The sequence below is a fragment of the Salvelinus alpinus genome, chromosome 21 (genome assembly GCF_045679555.1).
Source record: "Salvelinus alpinus chromosome 21, SLU_Salpinus.1, whole genome shotgun sequence".
In the NCBI taxonomy this organism is placed as follows: Eukaryota; Metazoa; Chordata; class Actinopteri; order Salmoniformes; family Salmonidae; genus Salvelinus; species Salvelinus alpinus.
This window is the reverse complement of record NC_092106.1, coordinates 20,225,397-20,245,633: the sequence shown is the minus strand read 5'-3', so window position 1 is coordinate 20,245,633 and position 20,237 is coordinate 20,225,397. Positions and strand designations below refer to the sequence as shown.

At 43.1% G+C, this 20,237-nt stretch overlaps 2 protein-coding genes across 10 annotated transcripts in view; both read left to right on the top strand.

Annotated features, from left to right (window-relative positions):
• Positions 1 to 15,521, top strand: part of elna (elastin a) — a 111,301-nt gene extending 95,780 nt beyond the window's left edge. For all 9 annotated transcript variants that reach the window (XM_071357269.1, XM_071357275.1, XM_071357271.1 and 6 more), the window contains 5 exons: positions 395 to 436; positions 2,658 to 2,750; positions 4,869 to 4,913; positions 13,516 to 13,584; positions 13,719 to 15,521. In XM_071357269.1, coding sequence (XP_071213370.1) covers positions 395 to 436; positions 2,658 to 2,750; positions 4,869 to 4,913; positions 13,516 to 13,584; positions 13,719 to 13,768 — 299 coding nt within the window. In that variant the 3' untranslated portion in view covers positions 13,769 to 15,521. The remainder of the gene's footprint in view (positions 1 to 394; positions 437 to 2,657; positions 2,751 to 4,868; positions 4,914 to 13,515; positions 13,585 to 13,718) is intronic.
• A 375-nt stretch (positions 15,522 to 15,896) lies between these two features.
• The window catches only part of LOC139547992 (LIM domain kinase 1-like), a 108,467-nt gene continuing 104,126 nt past the window's right edge, over positions 15,897 to 20,237 (top strand). The window contains exon 1 of the mRNA XM_071357264.1: positions 15,897 to 16,080. Coding sequence (XP_071213365.1) covers positions 16,023 to 16,080 — 58 coding nt within the window. The 5' untranslated portion in view covers positions 15,897 to 16,022. The remainder of the gene's footprint in view (positions 16,081 to 20,237) is intronic.

Genomic DNA, 20,237 nt, shown 5'->3' with positions numbered 1-20,237 from the left:
AGAAATCTTGATTTTTAAGTAATATCAAAGCCAGAGAGTGAATCCCCCAGGGCACAGTACTGTAGGGCAAGACATAGAAGAATGAGGCAACAAACACTCCCAGTGGAGACTGATTACCGTCACAGGCAGAGTTAGTTTGGAATGGTTTTTGGAACATCAAAGTGTGAAAGTTTAGAGATACTATAGCAGCATGGACCTCTGGAGAGTCGGCCTACTCTGAGTATAACGGTACAGCGTGTGCTCTGCCATTGGAAGTAGGACTCCGTCATTGTATACAAGATGTTCCTGCCTACAGCGTAGCCATATTCAACAGCAGACCTGGGTTCAAATAGTATTTGAAATTGTTCAACTATATCAACTCTTCAGTAATGCTCCACTCTCTCCTGTTCAATAGGTTATGGTAACCTGGGTGCGGGTGGTGCTGGTTATAATCCAGGTGAGACTGACTGTCCTGCTGTAGTTTCTGTAGTTTACTGTAGTTAACTGCGAGGTTTCATCCTCATGTTCATAAACTGGTAAAAATGCACACACATTCAGTGCATTCAGAAAGTATTCAGACCCCTTAACTTTTACATTTTTTTTTATGTTATAGCCTTATTCTAAAATTGATTAAATTGTTGTTTTTCCTCATCAATCTACACACAATACCCCATAATGACAAAGACAAAACAGGTTATTATAAGTTTTGCAAATGTAATACAAATAAAATACTGAAATATCACATTTACATAAATATTCAGACCCTCTACTTTATTGAAGCACATTTGGCAGCGATTACAGTCTACACTACAAGCTTGGCACACCTATATTTGTGGAGCTTCTCCCACTCTTCTCTGCAGATCCTCTCAAGCTCTGTCAGGTTGGATGGGGAGCACAGCTATTTTCAGGTCTCTCCAGAGATGTTCGATCTGGTTCAAATCCGGGCTCTGGTTGGGCCACCCAAAGCCACTCCTGCGTTGTATTGGCTGTATGCTTAGAGTCTTTGTCCTGTTGGAAGGTGAACCTTTGCCCCAGTCTGATGTCCTGAGCGCTCTGGAGCAGGTTTTTATCAAGGATCTTTCTGTACTTTGCTCTGTTCATCTTTCCCTCGATCCTGACTAGTCTCCCCGTCCCTGCCGCTGAAAAACATCCCCACAGCATTTTTCTGACACCACCATACTTCACCGTAGAGATGGTGACCAAGGCCCTTCTCCCCGAATTTCTCAGTTTGGCCAGACAGCCAGCTCTAGGAAGAGTCTTGGTAGTTCCAAACTTCTTCCATTTAAGAATGATGGAGGCCACTGTGTTCTTGAGGACCTTCAATGCTGCAGACATTTTTTGGCACTCTTTCCCAGACCTGTGCCTCGACACAATCCTGTCTCCGAGCTCTACTGACAATTCCTTCGACCTCAAGGCTTGGTTTTTGCTCTGACATGCACTGTCAACTGTGGGATATAGACAGATGTGTGCCTTTCCAAATCATGTCCAATCAATTGAATTTACCACAGGTGGACTCCAATCAAGTTGTAGAAACATCTCAAGGATGATCAATGGAAACAGGACGCACCTGAGCTCAATTTCGAGTCTCATAGCAAATGGTCTGAATACTTATGTAAATAAGGTAGTTCTAAAAACCTGTTTCACTTTGTCATTATGGGCTATTGTGTGTAGATTGATGAATTTTGAATTTAAATCCATTTTAGAATATGGCTGTAACGTAACAAAATGTGGGGGAAAAATCAAGGGGTCTGAATACTTTCCGAATGCACTGTAGGTAGTAAGACGGTGTCACCCCACTAAGACCCACTGTCAAAACACTGTGAAGAAAAGTCTTCTATGACAATTCAGGCATCGCAAGACTAGCATGGCACATTTCATGTCTTCATATGGGAAGGGAAAGGGGGGATACTTAGTCAGTTGTACAACTGAATGGATTCAACTGAAATGTGCCTTCTGCATTTAACCCAATCCCTTTGAATCAGAGAGGTGCGGGGGGATGCCTTAATCGACATCTACGTCGTAGGTTTATGTTAACACATTGGCAGGGTTTTGACCTATGTTCAGGATTATACTTGGAAGTGTATTACCAAGGCTGTGGAGCTTTCAGCATCCCCTCCTCTCCTCCTCTCCCTTGATGTTTGGTTGGAGTGTTATCACGCTGGTCTAGCAGTGGAGAGATTCTGCTCTCTGCCCCAGGCCCCATGGATACAGACTAGCCAATGTCTGCAGGCTATTAACCACTTCCCATTGGTCAAATATTCACTGACACAGAGAGCAGAGCATCCCACAGTACAACATACTGCCTGTTTCACGTGCTATCACATATGGTACAACTTTGCTAATACTGTATGCAAATGTTGTTTCCCAAAGAGAATTCAGCACCATTAGCCTTTTGATAAATACTGTAGCTAGAATATTTGCATAAACACACTGGCCTGGTAAATTTGCATACATAATGCATATGACCTCTCAGTTCATACTGCATGTAGACATTTGACTGGTTGTGTTCTGGGCTGATTGTTAAGAAAAAAACTATGCATAAGTTGAGTCTGTGGCCAAAGCTGCAGTAGGGTATGTAACCCTGTCTAAATGTAGACTAAATGTATACAATGTATACGTATAGTGTTGTTGTGTTTGTAGTTGTTGTTTTGTACATTTTTGCTGTGTTACCCTTGCAGGTGCTGGTGCAGTCCCAGGTTACAGAGGTGGCTACCCACAACAACGGGGTTACCCACAGCAAGGTGGCGGCTACCTACAGCAACCCTACCCAGGTAACGTGTATAACCTCTATCTGTGAAAATCAGATGCAGTGTGTGTACAGTATGCTTTCATAGAAAATGGGATGTTGTGACCCAGGAACTATAAAGATAAAAGTAGAACAAAAAGAGCTTAGAGTACAACCAAGTTGATAGTTGTTAATATCTGTTCATCTTTACTGTTCAGGGAGGACAGAGGAAGCAAGGGCATTCACTTCAGTAGTTTGAGTTCCCCTTTGTAAACATGTGCCAATCATTCACTTACAGTAAATGTAGAAAAGTGTCGATTGGCCATAAGTTTAGACTTTTGGCAAACTTAACATCATTTTGCAAACTGAATTAAATACTGAGAAATAGTCGCCAACAGTTATATCAAGGTCAAATAAGCTAGCCACTCAACATAACCATCAAGAGAATAGATGTCAATTAACCTGATCCCTTATCCGGACCACATACTGTTTGCCCCTTGGCGACAGGGGTTTGAGCCTTGTCTCGGCTACCCTCTGTCTATGCCCCTACTATCTGTCTCCCTCTCTACATTTCCCACTGTACTGTAAAATAAAATATATCAAGTCAAAACAACAAAAATTCAACCTGACTCCACACGCTGGTGGCTCTTTAACTGCCCATGTCCACCCCATTTCTGCCTGGATCAGGAGGTGGACTAAAACCGAATTGTCGACAGACAGGTAACCCAGAATGACAGACAGACAAGCAGCACTTGGGCCTGTTGCTTTGGTATTAGAGCTAACCTCTGGGAGAGAAAGAGAGAGGGGAACATATCTAGAGACAATTGAAAGGAACAGCCAACTTCCCCATACCTGGTTTAGTTTCCCCTCATTAAATGAATTGATGGGGAACATTGAGTGCTCTAAGCACATAATTGGTTATGAAAATAAAATAATTGAGCTGGTGTTGGGAATGTCAGTCTCTCTCTCTCTCTCTCTCTCTCTCTCTCTCTCTCTCTCTCTCGGCGTATTCACTAGATGCTAGTTACTCTCACTTTTACTGTAGCTTCTGTGAATCCGATAGCTACTCTGACCATGCATTGACCATGAAAATCAGGTTTTAATGTTTTACAAGCATGGTGCAAAATATTGCACACATACACAGAAAACATCAAACACTCCTGGTAACCTCCTCAATTTATAGGTTAAAATGGAAAAGTCCCAATTCCTATTATTACTGATGATATAGAGTTAATTTGAATTTTCATTGACTTTTGTCTGGCAACATGATGATGTCTAGCATTATATCTGAAATGAACCAAATCTCTATTAGGGGCTTTTTTCTTTTAACATATAAATGCCTGTTCATTTACCATTTCTTACACTTGACATGATTAAACGTCATAATTTAATTCAAGATGTCTCAATGGTGTGACCACGCTTGGGAATAATTAAATGTTTTTTGGATGACTTAATGAGCTCTGCTGCATATTCCTGTCTAGTCTGAAATGCAGACTGTTTACTGACAAAACAGATACAGATGGCGAATGTTATTTCTGGCATCAGTGAACGCTTTACCCTTGCAGTGTGCTTGTTTGGTATTTGCTATATGTTTACTATATATCTATTACTTGTTTACTATTGGTTTACACAGACAGTAATGAGACCAAAACATGGTATTTTGCTACTGCAGTGTTAGTAAAAGTATGTGGTTGTTACTCAATCAGATAATGCTCAACCGTAATTGTACTTTCTTCAAAAGTCTCTAAGTTTTGTATTATGTAATTTCCAAAGCACCTCATCATTACATGAGGAAGATCCCCTTGTGATTATGTGATGTCTGCTGTTTTCTGATAGTGTGCGTATGACTAAACCTGCTTTGAGAAAGTCCTGAGAAATGACCCACACTGATCATCCTAGTTCATGACGCACCAAAACACAGCCACTTTCCATTGGTTGTGTTATATCTATCTGAACAAGTGTGTTTTGGTTGCTTTGTGTGTTCCAATGCACAATGAAGAAATGGTCTTCAGCTCTCTCACTCTCTATCCAAAAACTCTCTGATCAAAGTTTTTTAAGATTCTACTACATTATGCTATTTTAAACATGAAACACTCTTAGCAAAAATCATCTCATCCCTTCCAAACTCCACATACTTTTTCTTAAATGTTTGTCTGTCTACTAGGAGCATATGGAGCAGGCCAGACAGCACCACTGACTCCTCAACAAGGTACTGGTGTCCTCCTTTTTCCCCCTGTTGTAAGGTATCTGTCGTCCTTCTCAGCCAAACCTTACACCACACAGTCAGTGCATGGGAGAGAAATTTGCTTGAAATAATCAGATGTTCTGTTACACCTAGTACATTTCCTATTTTATTATAATCAGTCTGTTCTTAGCGGAGGATGACATCACGTAAGATTATTTGGATGAGATTAGAATGAGAGGATGGGGTTTGATAGAACAGTGAGTACTTGTCGTCAGTGCAGATGGTGTACCAACCAGTGTCTATTAAAGTCCGATAATCTGAATTTTCCTGAGCACAGGGAAGATTACTGACGGTGGGATTATGTTTCATAAAGTAAGGCAGGTTCTTCAGAGCTAGTTTAATAAAACCTATGACATGTCAGGATTTAGAGTATTTGATGTCCTACTCCAGTGGTGCTGTGCTGATATTGTGTGGAAATCTTTGGGATATTAACCTAATGTAAATTCACAAGTCACTGTCCGTCTGTATTTGTAGTGCAGCGCCAGAGGAGGTTGGTGGGAGAAGCTATAGGAAGATGGGCTCATTGTAATGGCTGGAATGGTGTCCATAAGTTTGTGTTTGATACCGTTGCATTTATACCATTCCAGTCTTTACAATGAGCCCATTCTCTTATAGCTCCTCCCACCAGCCTCCTCTGTCAGTGCATATGTTTGCTAAGAGCACACCACTGTATACTAGCACTGTCAGGAGAGAAACTGCTCTGCATACCGTGCTTTTTCTGAAAGTATTCAGACCCCTTAACTTTTCCACATTTTGTTAGCCTTATTCTAAAATTAATTCAATTGTTTTTTCCCCTCATCAATCTACACACAATACCCAATAATGACAAAGCAAAAACAGTTTTTTATTTTTGGGGGCTAATTTATATAAAAAAACTGAAATATAATATTTTACATAAGTATTCAGACCCTTTACTCAGTACTTTGTTGAAGCCCTTTTGGCAGCAATTACAGAATCGAGTCTTCTTGGATATGCCGATACAAGCTTGACACACCTGTATTTGGGGAGTTTCTCCCTTCTTCTCTGCACATCCTCTCAAGCTCTGTCAGGTTGGAAGGGGAGCGTTGCTGCACAGTTATTTTCAGGTCTCTCTAGAGATGTTCGATCGGGTTCAAGTCCGGGCTCTGGCTGGGCCACTCAAGGACATTCAGAGATTTATCCCAAAGCCACTCCTGCGCTGTCTTGGTTGTGTGCTTAGGGTTGTTGTCCAGTTGGAAGGTGAACCTTTGCCCCAGTCTGGTGTCCTGAGCGCTCTGGATCAGGTTTTTATCAAGGATCTTTCTGTACTTTGCTCTGTTCATCTTTCCCTCGATCCTGACTAGTCTCCCAGTCCCTACCACTGAAAAACATCCCCACAGCATGATGCTGCCACCACCATGTTTCACCCTAAGAATGGTGCCAGGTTTCCTCCAGATGTGACGCTTGGCATTCAGGCCAAAGTGTACAATCTTGGTTTCATCAGACCAGAGAATCTTGTTTCTCATGGTCAGAGTCCTTTAGGTGCCTTTTTGGCAAACTCCAAGCGGACTGTCATGTGCCTTTTACTGAGGAGTGGCTTCTGTTTGGTCACTCTACCATAAAGGCCTGATTGGTGGAGTGCTGCAGAGATAGTTGTCCTTCTGAAAGGTTCTCATATATCCACAGAGGAACTCTAAAGCTCTGTCAGAGTGACCATCGGGTTCTTGGTGACCTCCCTAACAAACTCCCTTCTCCCCCGATTGATCAGCTCTAGGAAGAGTCTTGGTGGTTCCAAACTTCTTCCATTTAAGAATGATGAAGGCCAGTGTGTTCTTGGGGACCATCCATGCTGCAGAAACCCTTCCCCAGATCCGTGCCTCGACACAATCCTTTTTCGGAGCTCTACAGACAATTCCTTCGACCTCGACTTAGTTTTTGCTCTGACATGCACTGTCAACTGTGGGACCTTAAACAGACAGTTCTGTCCCTTTCCAAATCATGTCCAATCAATTGAATTTACCACAGGTCAACTCCAATCAAGTTGTAGAAACATCTCAAGGATGATCAATGGAAACAGGATGCACCTGAGCTCAATTTTGAGTCTTATAGCAAGTGGTTTGAATACTTATGTAAATAAGGTATTTCTGTTTTTGTCCAATTGGAATCCACTTTTTCAGCTACAGTACTAGTCAAAAGTTTGGACACACTTACTCATTCCAGGGTTTTTCTTTATTTGCACTCTTTTCATAATAGTGAAGACATCAAAACTATGAAATAACACATATGGAATCATGTAGTAACCAAAAGAGTGTTAAACAAATCAAAATCTATTCTACATTTGAAATTCTTCACAGTAGCCACCCTTTGCATTGATGACAGCTTTGCACACTCTTGGCATTCTCTCAACCAGCTTCATGTGGTAGTCACTTGGAATGCATTTCAATAAACAGGTGTGCCTTGTTAAAAGTTACTTTGCGGAATTTCTTTCTTCCTTAAAGTGTTTGAGCCAATCAGATGTTTTGTGACAAGGTAGGGGTGGTATACAGAAGATAGCCCTATTTGGTAAAATACCAAGTCCATATTATGGCAAGAACAGCTAAAATCAGGAAAGAGAAATGACAGTCCATCATTACTATAAGACATGGTCAGTCAATCCAGAACATTTCAAGAACTTGTTACGTGCAGTCGCAAAAATCATCAAGCGCTATGATGAAACTGGCTCTCAAGAGGACCGCCACAGGAAAGGAAGACCCAGAGTTTCCTCTGCTGCAGAAGACAAGTTCATTAGAGTTAACTGCCCCTCAGATTGCAGCCCAAATAAATGGTTCACAGATTTCAAGTAACAGACACATCTCAACATCAACTGTTCAGAGGAGACTGTGTCAATCAGGCCTTCATGGTCGAATTTCTGCAAAGAAACCACTACTAAAGGACACCAATAATAAGAAGAGACTTGCTTGGGCCAAGAAACACAATCAATGGACATTAGACCGGTGGAAATCTGTCCTTTGGTCTGATGAGTCCAAATTTGAGAATTTTGGTTCCAACCGCCGTGTCTTTGTGAGACGCAGAGTAGGTGAATGGATGATCTCCGCATGTGTGGTTTCCACCGTGAAGCATGGAGGAGGAGGTATGGTGTGGGGTTGCTTTGCTGGTGACACTGTCTGTGATTTATTTAGAATTCAAGGCACACTTAACCAGCAGGGCTACCACAGCATTCTGCAGCGATACCCCATCCCATTTGGTTTGCACTTAGTGGGACTATCATTTGATTTTTAACTGGACAATGACCCAAAACACACCTCCAGGCTGTGTAAGGGCTATTTGACCAAGAAGGAGAATGATGGAATGATGCATCAGATGACCTGGCCTCCATAATCACCCGACCTCAACCCAATTGAGATGGTTTTTTGATGAGTTGGACCGCAGAGTGAAAGAAAAGCAGCCAACAAGTGCTGAGCATATGTGGGAACTCCTTCAAGATTGTTGGAAAAGCATTTCAGGTAGGGATGCACAATATATCGGTGAACATATTGGAATTGGACGATATTAGCTAAAAATGCCAACATCGGTATCGGCCGATGTCTACTTTAACGCTGATGTACAAAACCGATGTCAAAGCTGATGTGCATACCTATATAATGTAGGTACGTGCCGTAATGACGCCACATAAAATGTTACTCTACATGTGCAACACAGCATTCATAACCTAGCCCACAATGTCTGCTGTGTGGATCGAGCAGTCAACAAGTCCAGCAGTCCTTTGAAAGAGTAAGAAAATTTCAGCGAGACAACTCAAAAGGCGAAATCCTTTAAGGCCAAGATAATGGAATTCATTGCCCTTGACAATCAACCGTTCTCTGTCGTGGGTGATGTCGGCTTTTGCCGACTGGTCGAGCACCGGTACACACTACCAAGTGCGCTATTTTTCAGTTATTGCTCTACCGGAGTTATACAGTAATAGTGTCACTGCTATTAGCTTCTAGACATACATACTATGGAATGCCGTTTGGGTCTTTGCATGTCAAAAAATATATAGTAGCACTGTCAAAGCTATACAAAAAAGTCTGCAAACAAGCAAATACCGGTCATGAACGATGTGTTTACCATACCGCGTTGATAATGAAGCATAATTCGTTCGACCGCAACTTCTGGGGTAACTAGCTTAAGCTTGGTACCTAGCTAGCACCAATACAACCAGCCTGAAAACAATGACCAGTAGAAACTGCAGTCATTTTCATTATTCTTCGCAATGATTTAGGAATCCTTGAGAGTAAGTATTACCTAGATTGCCACTTGTTGTTCGCCTATTGAAATGGAACTTCAGTTCATGAAAATGAATAGCTAGCCAGCTACTTAACCCTGTTGCCCAAAGCTAATGTTATAAGCAACCGGCTAGTGTCATCTGGCTATTGATGCTCGACCGGACTTGGTTATGTGTTGTGAAGCTAGCCACAATAAGGATTAGGCACAATAGTGGAATTTGCAGTTTGCCTTCAAAATAAAAGTATGTCATTGACAGTGATGCAAATGAATACAAATAGTAGAATTATGCCATACTTTTATGGCATAAGTCCACTATTGTGGCTAATCCTTATTGTGGCAAGCTTCACATAGATGGGTCTGACCACCATTAAGAACAAATTCTTATTTACAATGACGGCCTACCCCGGCCAAACCCGGATGGCGCTGGGCCAATTATGCGCCGCCTATGGGACTCCCAATCACGGCCAGATGTGATACAGCCTGGATTCGAACCAGGGACTGTAGTGACGCCTCTTGCACTGGGATGCAGTGCCTTAGAGTGCTGCGTCCGTGTGTGTGTGTGTGTTAACTATTTAACTGTACTAGAATGCTTAAAAGGACCCTAAAATGTTAAATATCGGTTATCGGTATCGTTTTTTTTGACAAGCTAAATATCGGATACCGGTATCGGCCAAAAATGTCATGTAGGTGCATCACTAATTTCAGGTGAAGCTGGTTGAGAGATTGCCAAGAGTGTGCAAAGCTGTCATCAAGGAAAAGGGTGCCTACTTTGAAAAATCAAGAATATTTTGATTTGTTTAACACTTTTTTGGTTACTACAGGATTCCATATGTGTTATTTCCTAGTTTTGATGTCTTCGCTATTATTCTACAATGTAGAAAATAGTTTTTAAAAAAATAGAAAAACCCTTGAATGAGTAGGTATGTCCAAACTTTTGACCTCTACTTAGTAGATGGTCGTCAGCCTTTTGCTCACATAGGTGGGAGGTGTGTTTTTAAATAACTATTTTAACCTTTCACGCATTTACACTTATCACAAGAATGGTCTCAATGGCTAGTCTACAAATGCCAAATGATGTGCTATTGCCAATAATCTGTGCTAATGCAGAATCATAAATTATTATGACTGGTTGTTATGAATTGTCATCATGCCCTCATGCCATCAAGTCATCAATGTAGGCCCCTTTATGGTGCATAGATCAAGTATTATTCACATTATATTACACACATACTGATCACACCTCTGAGTACACCCTACACCCCTACTGCAGTTCAAATCATTACATTTGTAATAGCTAAGAATTATTCATTAACACTATCGATTTAGGGCATCTGTTGCAGTCGCAGCACAAGTGAATATCAATAGCTCCTCTATATTTAGCATATGCGGCTAGCCAACCAATTATTGTGGGAAGCTGCTATAGATCACCAAGTGCTAACAGTCAGTATCTGGATAAAATGTGTGAAATGCTTGATAATGTATGTGATATCAACAGAGAAGTATATTTTCTTGGTGATTTAAATATTGACTGGCTATCATCAAGCTGCCCACTCAGGAAAAAACTTCAAACTGTAACCAGTGCCTGCAACCTGGATCAGGTTGTCAGTCAACCTACCAGGGTAGTTACAAACAGCACAGGAATTAAATCATCAACATGTATTGATCACATCTTTGCTAATGCTACAAATATTTGCTTTAAAGCAGTATCCAAATCCATAGGATGTAGTGATCACAATATAATAGCTATATCTAGGAAAACCAAAGTTCCAAAGGCTGGGCCTAATATAGTGTATATGAGGTCATACAAGTATAAGTATAAGTATAAGTATAAGTTTTGTAGTGATTCATATGTTGATAATGTAAAGAATATTTGCTGGTCTGTGGTTTGTAATGAGGAGCAACCAGACGCTGCACTTGACGCATTTATGAAACTACTTATACCAGTTACAAATAAGCACGCACCCATTAAGAAAATTACTGTAAAAACAGTTAAATCCCCTTGGATTGATGAGGAATTGAAAAATTGTATGGTTGAGAGGGATGAGGTGGCAATTAAGTCTGGCAGCACAACTGATTGGAAAACATACTGCAAATTAAGAAATCATGTGACTAAACTAAATAAAAATAAACTAAACTATGAAACAAAGATAAATTATATAAAAAATTATAGTTAAAAGCTTTGGGGCACCTTAAAATAAATGTTTGTGAAAAAAGCCAACTCGGCTCCTTCATTCATTGATCAGATGGCTCATTCATCACAAAGCCCACTGATAATGCAAACTACTTTAATTACTTTTTCATTGGCAAGATAAGCAAACTTAGGGATGACATTCCAGCAACAAATGCTGATACTACACATCCAAGTATATCGGACCAAATTATGAAAGACAAGAATTGTACTTTTGAATTCCGTAAAGTCAGTGTGGAAGAGGTGAAAAAAATATTGTTGTCTATCAACAATGACAAGCCACCGAGGTCTGATAATCTAGATGGAAGATTACTGAGGATAATAGCAGACGATATTGCCACTCCTATTTGCCACATCTTCAATTTAAGCCTACTAGAGAGCATGTGCCCTCAGGTCTGTGGGGAAGCTAAAGTCCTTCCGCTACCCAAGAATAGTAAAGCTCCCTTTACTGGCTCAAATAGCCGACCAATCAGCCTGTTACCAACCCTTAGTAAACTTCTCGAAAAAATTGTGTTTGACTAGATACAATGCTATTTCACAGTAACAAATTGACAACAGAATTTCAGCATGCTTATAGGTAAGGACACTCAACAAGTGCAGAACTTACACAAATGACTGATGATTGGCTGAGAGAAATTGATGAGAAAATGATTGTGGGGGCTGTCTTGTTAGACTTCAGTGCAGCTTTTGACATTATTGATCATAGTCTGCTGCTGGAAAAACGTATGTGTTATGGCTTTACACCCCCTGCTATAATGTGGATAAAGAGTTACTTGTCTAACAGAACACAGAGGGTATTCTTTAATGGAAGCCTCTCAAATATAATCCAGTTAGAATTAGGAATTCCCCAGGGTAGCTGTTTAGGCCCCTTGCTTTTTTTCAATTTTTACTAACGACATGCCACTGACTTTGAGTAAAGCCAGAGTGTCTATGTATGCGGATGACTCAACATTATACACGTCAGCTACTACAGCGACTGAAATGACTGCAACACTCAACAAAGAGCTACAGTTCGTTTCAGAGTGGGTGGCAAGAAATAAGTTAGCCCTAAATATTTCTAAAACTAAAAGCATTGTATTTGGAACAAAACACTCACTAAACCCTAAACCTCAATTAAATCTTGTAATAAATAATATGGAAATTGAGCAAGTTGAGATGACTAAACTGCTTGGAGCAACCCTAGTCTGTAAACTGTCATGGTACAAACATATGGATGCAGTAGTAGTAACTAAGATGGGGAGAAGTCTGTCTATTATAAAGTGATGCTCTGCCTTCTAAACAACACTATCAACAAGGCAGGTACTACAGGCCCTAGTTTTGTCGCACCTGGACTACTGTTCAGTCATGTGGTCAGGTGCCACAAAAAAGTACTTAGGAAAATTGCAAATGGCTCAGAACAGGGCAGCACGGCTGGCCCTTGGATATACACAGAGAGCTAATATTAATAATATGCATGTCAATCTCTCCTGGCTGAAAGTGGAGGAGAAATTGACTTCCTCACTACTTTTATTAATGTTGAATGCACCGAGCTGTCTGTCTAAACTACTGACACACAGCTCGGACACCCATGCTTACCCAACAAACAACTCTATTCCACATCAAGTAACTGACGCAAGCAGTAAAATTTGATTTAAAAAACAGATTCAAAAACACCTTATGGACCAGCGGGGACTGTGAAGCAACACAAACATTGGCACAGACACATGCATACACACACACGCACTATACATACACATGGATTTAGTACTGTAGATATGTGGTAGTGGTGGAGTTGAGGCCTGAGGGCACATAGTGTGTTGTGAATGTATTGTAATGTTTTTAAAATGGTATAAACTGCCTTAATTTTGCTGGACCTCAGGAAGAGTAGCTGCTGCTTTAGCAGCAGCTAATGGGGATCCATAATAAATACAAATACAACCTGTTAGCATTTTTCTTGTTTGACAACCTGTTAGCATATGCTAACTCACTCACAAGGCTTGCTGAGGCTCTTGGCTGCTGTGGTCAAGCAACAGATTTCCATAAAGTTTACTCATCTGTGCAGTGTGGTTAGAAAAACACATTAAAGCTGCTCAGGAAATGACTTGCCAACACTGTTTAAAAAATTATAATTAGTGATCACAAAAACACCTGTAATTAACAAACTTTTTTTCGCAGCCAAAGCAGCCAAGTATGGCCCACTCCAGGGCTTCCTTGGTGGAGCAGGAGGAGGAGGCTACAGACCAGGTACGATAAGACAAACACTCTGGCATGTGACCAAAAAAACACATGAATCTGATACCGAACCAAGTACAAATGCAAACCCTCTTACAAATGCATGCATTTAAAATATCCTCTCTTCCAATGTGGTTTCTCTACAGGAGGAGTTGCTGCTGGATGCCAAAGCAAATACTGTGGAAGGCAGAAGTAGAGGGTGTTCTTCAGAAGAAGTTGAACCTCAAGAAACAATGGTGCTACTGCATGATCTAGAATGTACATTTTATATGCACAACATCCCCCATTACAGTATGTAAAGATATGTTGTACTTTATTTGACTCAATATATTTTTTATACAAACCCACCGACCCAGACTTTTGCACACATTTGATGTGACTTAGTGTTTTTGATTGTGCCTTTATCATTGTTCGTGGTGTTCATCAGCTCTTACTGACATGCCTGCGATGCTCCCCTTTAAGTAGTTACCAAGTGTTTGTGTGTGCATGCATGTGTGTGGGCGTGGATGTGTGGATGTGTGCCTATGTGGCTGTGTGTCTCTCTATGTGCTTGTGAGCTTGCACATGTTGCCAGAGATGTTTGGGTATATAGGAGAATATGAAAGATTATCCAACTAGAGCCATTAAGCATGCTTTGAATGCAGAGAAGTGCTCCAAGTCAAAACCAACACCATTCCTGTAACTGTTGGAGATCTTCCCATACTGACATGTCAAACCAAGGGTTGAGCTTCAAGAGGTGTGGTTGGTAAAGTGCTGATAAACTTTGGCCATGTATCTTCAGAACTGCCTCCTCTGGCTTTCTATCATCTCTGCTGCTATTTATAGCTCTGGGTGAAATAGCAGTGGCATAGCGTGTGTGTGTGGGCACAGGTTTCACAGTCCATCTGCCATCAGCAACTTTGACTATATTTTAAGTGCCATGGTGTAAGTAGCCTTCTTACCTTGATTTCTGACAAACTTGTGAAGTATGAAGAGCAGGTGTTGCTCTGAATATGGTAAAGCTGATGACAATCAATCCAAAGGTGTTCAAAAGATTTGTAGGTGATATCTTCAGTGATATTCATAGCATACATTGTGTTGGTTTGTACCCAAGTCCATTGAAACGGTGTGTTTTGTTTTTTTAAGTGATTTGTATGTTTTTAGTTTTACAAAAATGTAAAACTGAAATCCTTTCGATACTGCTCTGGCATGTATTGTACATTATGAATGTATGAATTGAACATTTTGTTTTATTAATTACGTATAATTTTTCTGGTGTTCAAGATTAAGTGCCTAGAATGTTATGCATATCTGTAATCATTCTAGTTTCACATGCAGTTATAGTTTCATTTATGCAAGTTGTCGCTCATTATTCAAGTTTCAAATGTTTCCGCTCATGAAAGTAGACTATCACCATATTTGTGTAATCTTTTAAATATATATTTGGGTAATGCATTTAATCACTGTTGAGAATTGTTATACTGTATATGTAAGGGCTTTTTTAATGTCTGTGTGTAGGCTATAGCCCCTAGTCTGTGTAAATTGTGAGAGTGAGCTCCCATTTCACTCTTTACTTGAGTTAGTTACAGTTGAATAAGACTCACTAGACATTACTGACCAAAGATTGATTCGCTCTGTTATAAAGTTACACTACGATGTCTCTTTAGGGATTGTGTGTACTGTATGTTGTAGTAATTGCCCTAGGTTATCATGACTCTCACTCACTTCAGTTCTTGTAGCCTACTCGTGGGGCTTTTTCTGAACTGTGTGTGAGCCGCTCCGATCCGGGGCCCGCCGCCCCGTGTATTCCGTGCGGTGGGATAGTATTCATCTTATTTAAATGAGAAAAAGGAGGAACAATGGGGTTTTGCACTTTTACATTTTCATGACGCACATGTGACTTGTTCCCGGTAATCCCGGCATTTTATTTGCTTAAGTAAAATAACGAAATAAAATGGTTAATAAATACATTTGTGCCCAGGCGTCAGCTTTTTTCCACTTGCACCCAAACTGCACCAACATATCAAAATGAATCAATGGCTCAAATGTTATTCAGGAACTTTAACATGTCTGAATGTAGACTTTAATGCAACTAGCCTATTCCAGCCTGCTCTCATAGACCAGATGACTATTCTAATACAGCTATTCTGATACATCTCCTATTTCTGTGATGGGTGCATTGCGCATCGCTTCGTCTCTCTGCCCCCAGTTGCTTTTGCTTGTGCTACGCAGACAAAATTTCCAGGGATTGTTATCGGTTGGCCAACCCATATTTTCCGGTCCCCCAGCCTGACTGTTTCAAATCGCCCATCCTCTCCTCATCGAATAAATCGAAGTAGTATCAAGCTGTGAGGATCTAGTCTAGTCGGCTTCATAAACACACAACACGAATAGCGGGGCTTTGGTCGAAGTGAGACCGGTTATCTGTTCATCAGAGTCAGGCTCTCATAGAGCTCCGAATCGGAGAGTGAATGAGGTTGATGCTGCTCTGTTGTGACTGGAAGGACGAACGTATGGGAGAGGAGGAAGGTGAGTTTAAGTTTTCGATACGCAGTTTCTCTCTGGAACCATGATAGCGTGTCTTGAAGCATGTGCCAGGGCGGGAGATGTTATTAGAGCGAGCGCAGTGCATCCTTCCGCGCTCGAGGACAGAGATGCTCCACTGAATTCATAATAAACAACACAATAGATACATTGTGTTATGGTGTTTTGGGAGGGTTAGCTTTATGAAAAGTTTTCTGTGAGAATGATCAATAAAGAATGTGCGGTATGTCCTTGTTTTGCTGCAATAACCCAAGTAGGTAACGTTAGTCGTTCTATTTTATTTCCGAGTAACACAAGCCCTCTGCATAATGTTAACAAGGCTGGGATGGTGTTTAGAAGTATAATAATTTGTGTATTTCAACTGTTAATGTTTTGGTTAGTTCAATCTAATTAAATCAAAATTAAATGGGGTGTTGAAACTGCAGAGCTGCTCTAACCTACAACAACACAACTGATACAGTTACACTTTCTTTGAAACAATACCTTTCCTTGTCATTCCATTCCTGTGAATCCATGACCTCATTTAGCCTACTTTCAATGTAACTACACTGAACAAAAATATAAACGCAACATGTAAATTGTTGTTCCCATGTTTCATGAGGTGAAATAAAATATCCCCAAAAAGGTTCCATATGCACAAAAAGCTTATTTCTCTAAAATGTTGTGCACAAATTTGTTTACATTGGGGTATCAAGAAGCTGATTAAACAGCATTATAATTACACAGGTGCACCTTGAACTGGGGACAGTAAAAGGCCACTCTAAAATGTGCAGTTTTGTCACAACACAATGCCACAGATGTCTCAAGTTTTGAGGGAGTGTGCAATTGGCCTGCTGACTGCAGAAATCTCCAACAGAGCTGTTGCCAGATAATTTAATCTTAATTTCTCGACAATAAGTCACCTCCAACGTCATTTTTAGAGAATTTGGCAATACGTCTAACCAGCCTCACAACCGCAGACCATGTGTATGGTGTCGTGTGGGTGAGTGGTTTGCTGATGTCAACGTTGTGAACAAAGTGCCCCATGGTGGTGGTGGGGTTATGGTATGGGCAGACATAAGCTATGGACAACGAACACAATTGCATTTTATCGATGGCAATTTGAATGCACTGAGGTTCCGTGACAATATCCTGAGTCCCGTTGTCATGCCATTCATCCACTGCCATCACCTCATGTATGAGAATGATAATGCAACGCCCAATGTCTCAAGGATCTGTACACAATTCCTGGAAGCTGAAAATGTCCCAGTTCTTCCATGGCCTGCATACTCACCAGATATGTCACATATTGAGCATGTTTGGGTTGCTCTGGATCAACGTGTACGACAGGGTGTTCCAGTTCTCGCCAATACCCAGCAACTTCGCACAGCCATTGAGGAGGAGTGGGACAACATTCCACAGGCCAGAATTAACAGCCTGGTTAACTCTGTAAAGGAGATGTGTTGCGCTGCATAAGGCAAATGGTGGTCACACCAGATACTGACTGTTTATTTCATCCTAGCCGCTACCTTTTTTTAAAGGTATCTGTGACCAACAGATGCATATCATATCTGTATTCCCAGTCATGTGAAATCCATAGATTAGGACCTAATGAATTTATTCAGTAAGTTCCACTGATTCTTTAGCTAGCTCACTAGCCTATATTGTGGAGGTTGAATATTCAACATTCTGTCAATGAGTTAGGGGAGGCAAATGATATAGCCTACAATATAACATAACAATATAAAATAGAATGGAAACGTGTCTATGACAAGTAGCCTAGTAATATCAACGGGATAGAGCACCTAAATATTGTATTGAACAATGTTGTTACTCGGTCCTCCCATAGGAGGGGTCATTGGCCAGAAATTCCATGGCAAGATCTGGTTTCCATAGTAAGATTAGCTGGAGCATTGAACTGCTGTTCCACTAATTGCCAAAGTAATGCCAATTAAGTGTCACGCCCTGGCCTTAGTATTCTTTGTTTTCTGTAATATTTTGGTTAGGTCAGGGTGTGACAGGGGGGATGTGTGTGTGTATTTGTCTCGTCTTGGGTGGTTGTATGGTATAGGGGGGTTTAGTAGAGTGTATGGGTTTGTGTTGAGTGTAGGTATCTAGGTATGTCTATGGTTGCCTGAATGGTTCTCAATCAGAGACAGCTGTCATTCATTGTCTCTGATTGGGAGCCATATTTAAGGCAGCCATAGGCATTAGGTTAATGTGGGTAATTGTCTATGTGCAGTGTTTAGTGTCAGCACTATTTGTTTGTATAGCTTCACGATCATCAGTTTGTTGTTTTTGTTCGTTTGTTCGTCTTCATAATAAAAGAAGATGTATTTCTCTCACGCTGCGCCTTGGTCCACTCTTCCTCAAAGTTACGACAATCGTGACAGAATTACCCACCAAACAAGGACCAAGCAGCGTGTTAAGCAGCAGCAGGAGCAACCGACACAGGATTTATGGCAATGGGAGCAGAGTCTGGACTATACTACGTGGGAGGAGATCGACAGGTGGGCGATCGACCCAGGGAGAATGCCGGAGCCCGCCTGGGATTCTCTGGAGCAGTGTGAGGAGGGATACCGGCGAATGGAGGCAGCACGACGACGCGGTAGGAAGCTTGTGAGTCAGCCCTAAAGGGGAGTGTGGCGAATTCAGGTAGGAGACCTGCGCCAACTCCCTATGCTTACCGTGGAGTGCGAGAGTACGGGCAGACACCGTGTTATGCGGTAGAGCGCATGGTGTCTCCTGTACGTGTGCATAGCCCGGTGCGGGTTATTCCACCTCCCCGCACTGGCAGGGCTAGATTGGGCATTGAGCCAGGTGCCATGAAGCCGGCTCAACGCGTCTGGTCTCCAGTGCGTCTCCTCGGGCCGGCATACATGGCACCAGCCTTACGCATGGTGTCCCCGGTTCGCCTACACAGCCCAGTGCGGGTTATTCCACCTCCCCGCACTGGTCGTGCTACGGGGAGCATACAACCAGGTAAGGTTGGGCAGGCTCAGTGCTCAAGGGAGCCAGTACGCCTGCATGGTCCGGTATATCCGGCGCCACCTCCCCCCCAGCCCAGTACCACCAGTGCCAACACCACGCACCAGGCTTCCAGTGTGTCTCCAGAGCCCTGTTCCTCCTCCACGCACTCGCCCTATGGTGCGTGTCTCCAGCCCGGTACCACCAGTTCCGGCACCACGCACCAAGCCTCCTGTGCGTCCTGTTGCTGCTCCCCACACTAGCCTTGAGGTGCGTCTCCTTAGCCCGGTACCTCCAGTTCCGGTACCACGCACCAGGCCTACTGTGCGCCTCAGCCGGCCAGAGTCTGCCGTCTGCCCAGTGCCGCCTGCACTGTCCGTCTGCCCAGAGCCGCCTGCGCTATCCGTCTGCCCGAGCCGTCAGAGCTGCCCGTCTGCCCGAGCCGTCAGAGCTGCCCGTCTGCCCCGAGCCGTCAGAGCTGCCCGTCTGTCCCGAGCCGTCAGAGCAGCCCGTCTGTCCCGAGCCGTCAGAGCAGCCCGTCTGTCCCGAGCCGTCAGAGCCGCCCGTCTGTCCCGAGCCGTCAGAGCCGCCCGTCTGTCCCGAGCCGTCAGAGCCGCCCGTCTGTCCCGAGCCGTCAGAGCCGCCCGTCTGTCCCGAGCCGTCAGAGCCGCCCGTCTGTCCCGAGCCGTCAGAGCCGCCCGTCTGTCCCGAGCCGTCAGAGCCGCCCGTCTGTCCCGAGCCGTCAGAGCCGCCCGTCTGTCCCGAGCCGTCAGAGCCGCCCGCCAGACAGGAGCCGCCAGAGCCGCCCGCCAGACAGGAGCCGCCAGAGCCGCCCGCCAGACAGGAGCAGCCAGAGCCGTCCGCCAGACAGGAGCAGCCAGAGCCGTCCGCCAGACAGGAGCAGCTAGAGCCGCCCGCCAGACAGGAGCAGCCAGAGCCGTCCGCCAGACAGGAGCAGCCAGAGCCGTCCGCCAGACAGGAGCAGCCAGAGCCGTCCGCCAGCCATGACCAGCCAGAGCCGTCCGCCAGCCCTGACCAGCCAGAGCCGCCAATCAGCCAGGATCTGCCAGAGCCGCCAGCCAGCCAGGATCTGCCAGAGCCGCCAGCCAGCCAGGATCTGCCAGAGCCGCCAGCCAGCCAGGATCTGCCAGAGCCGCCAGCCAGCCAGGATCTGCCAGAGCTGCCAGTCAGCCAGG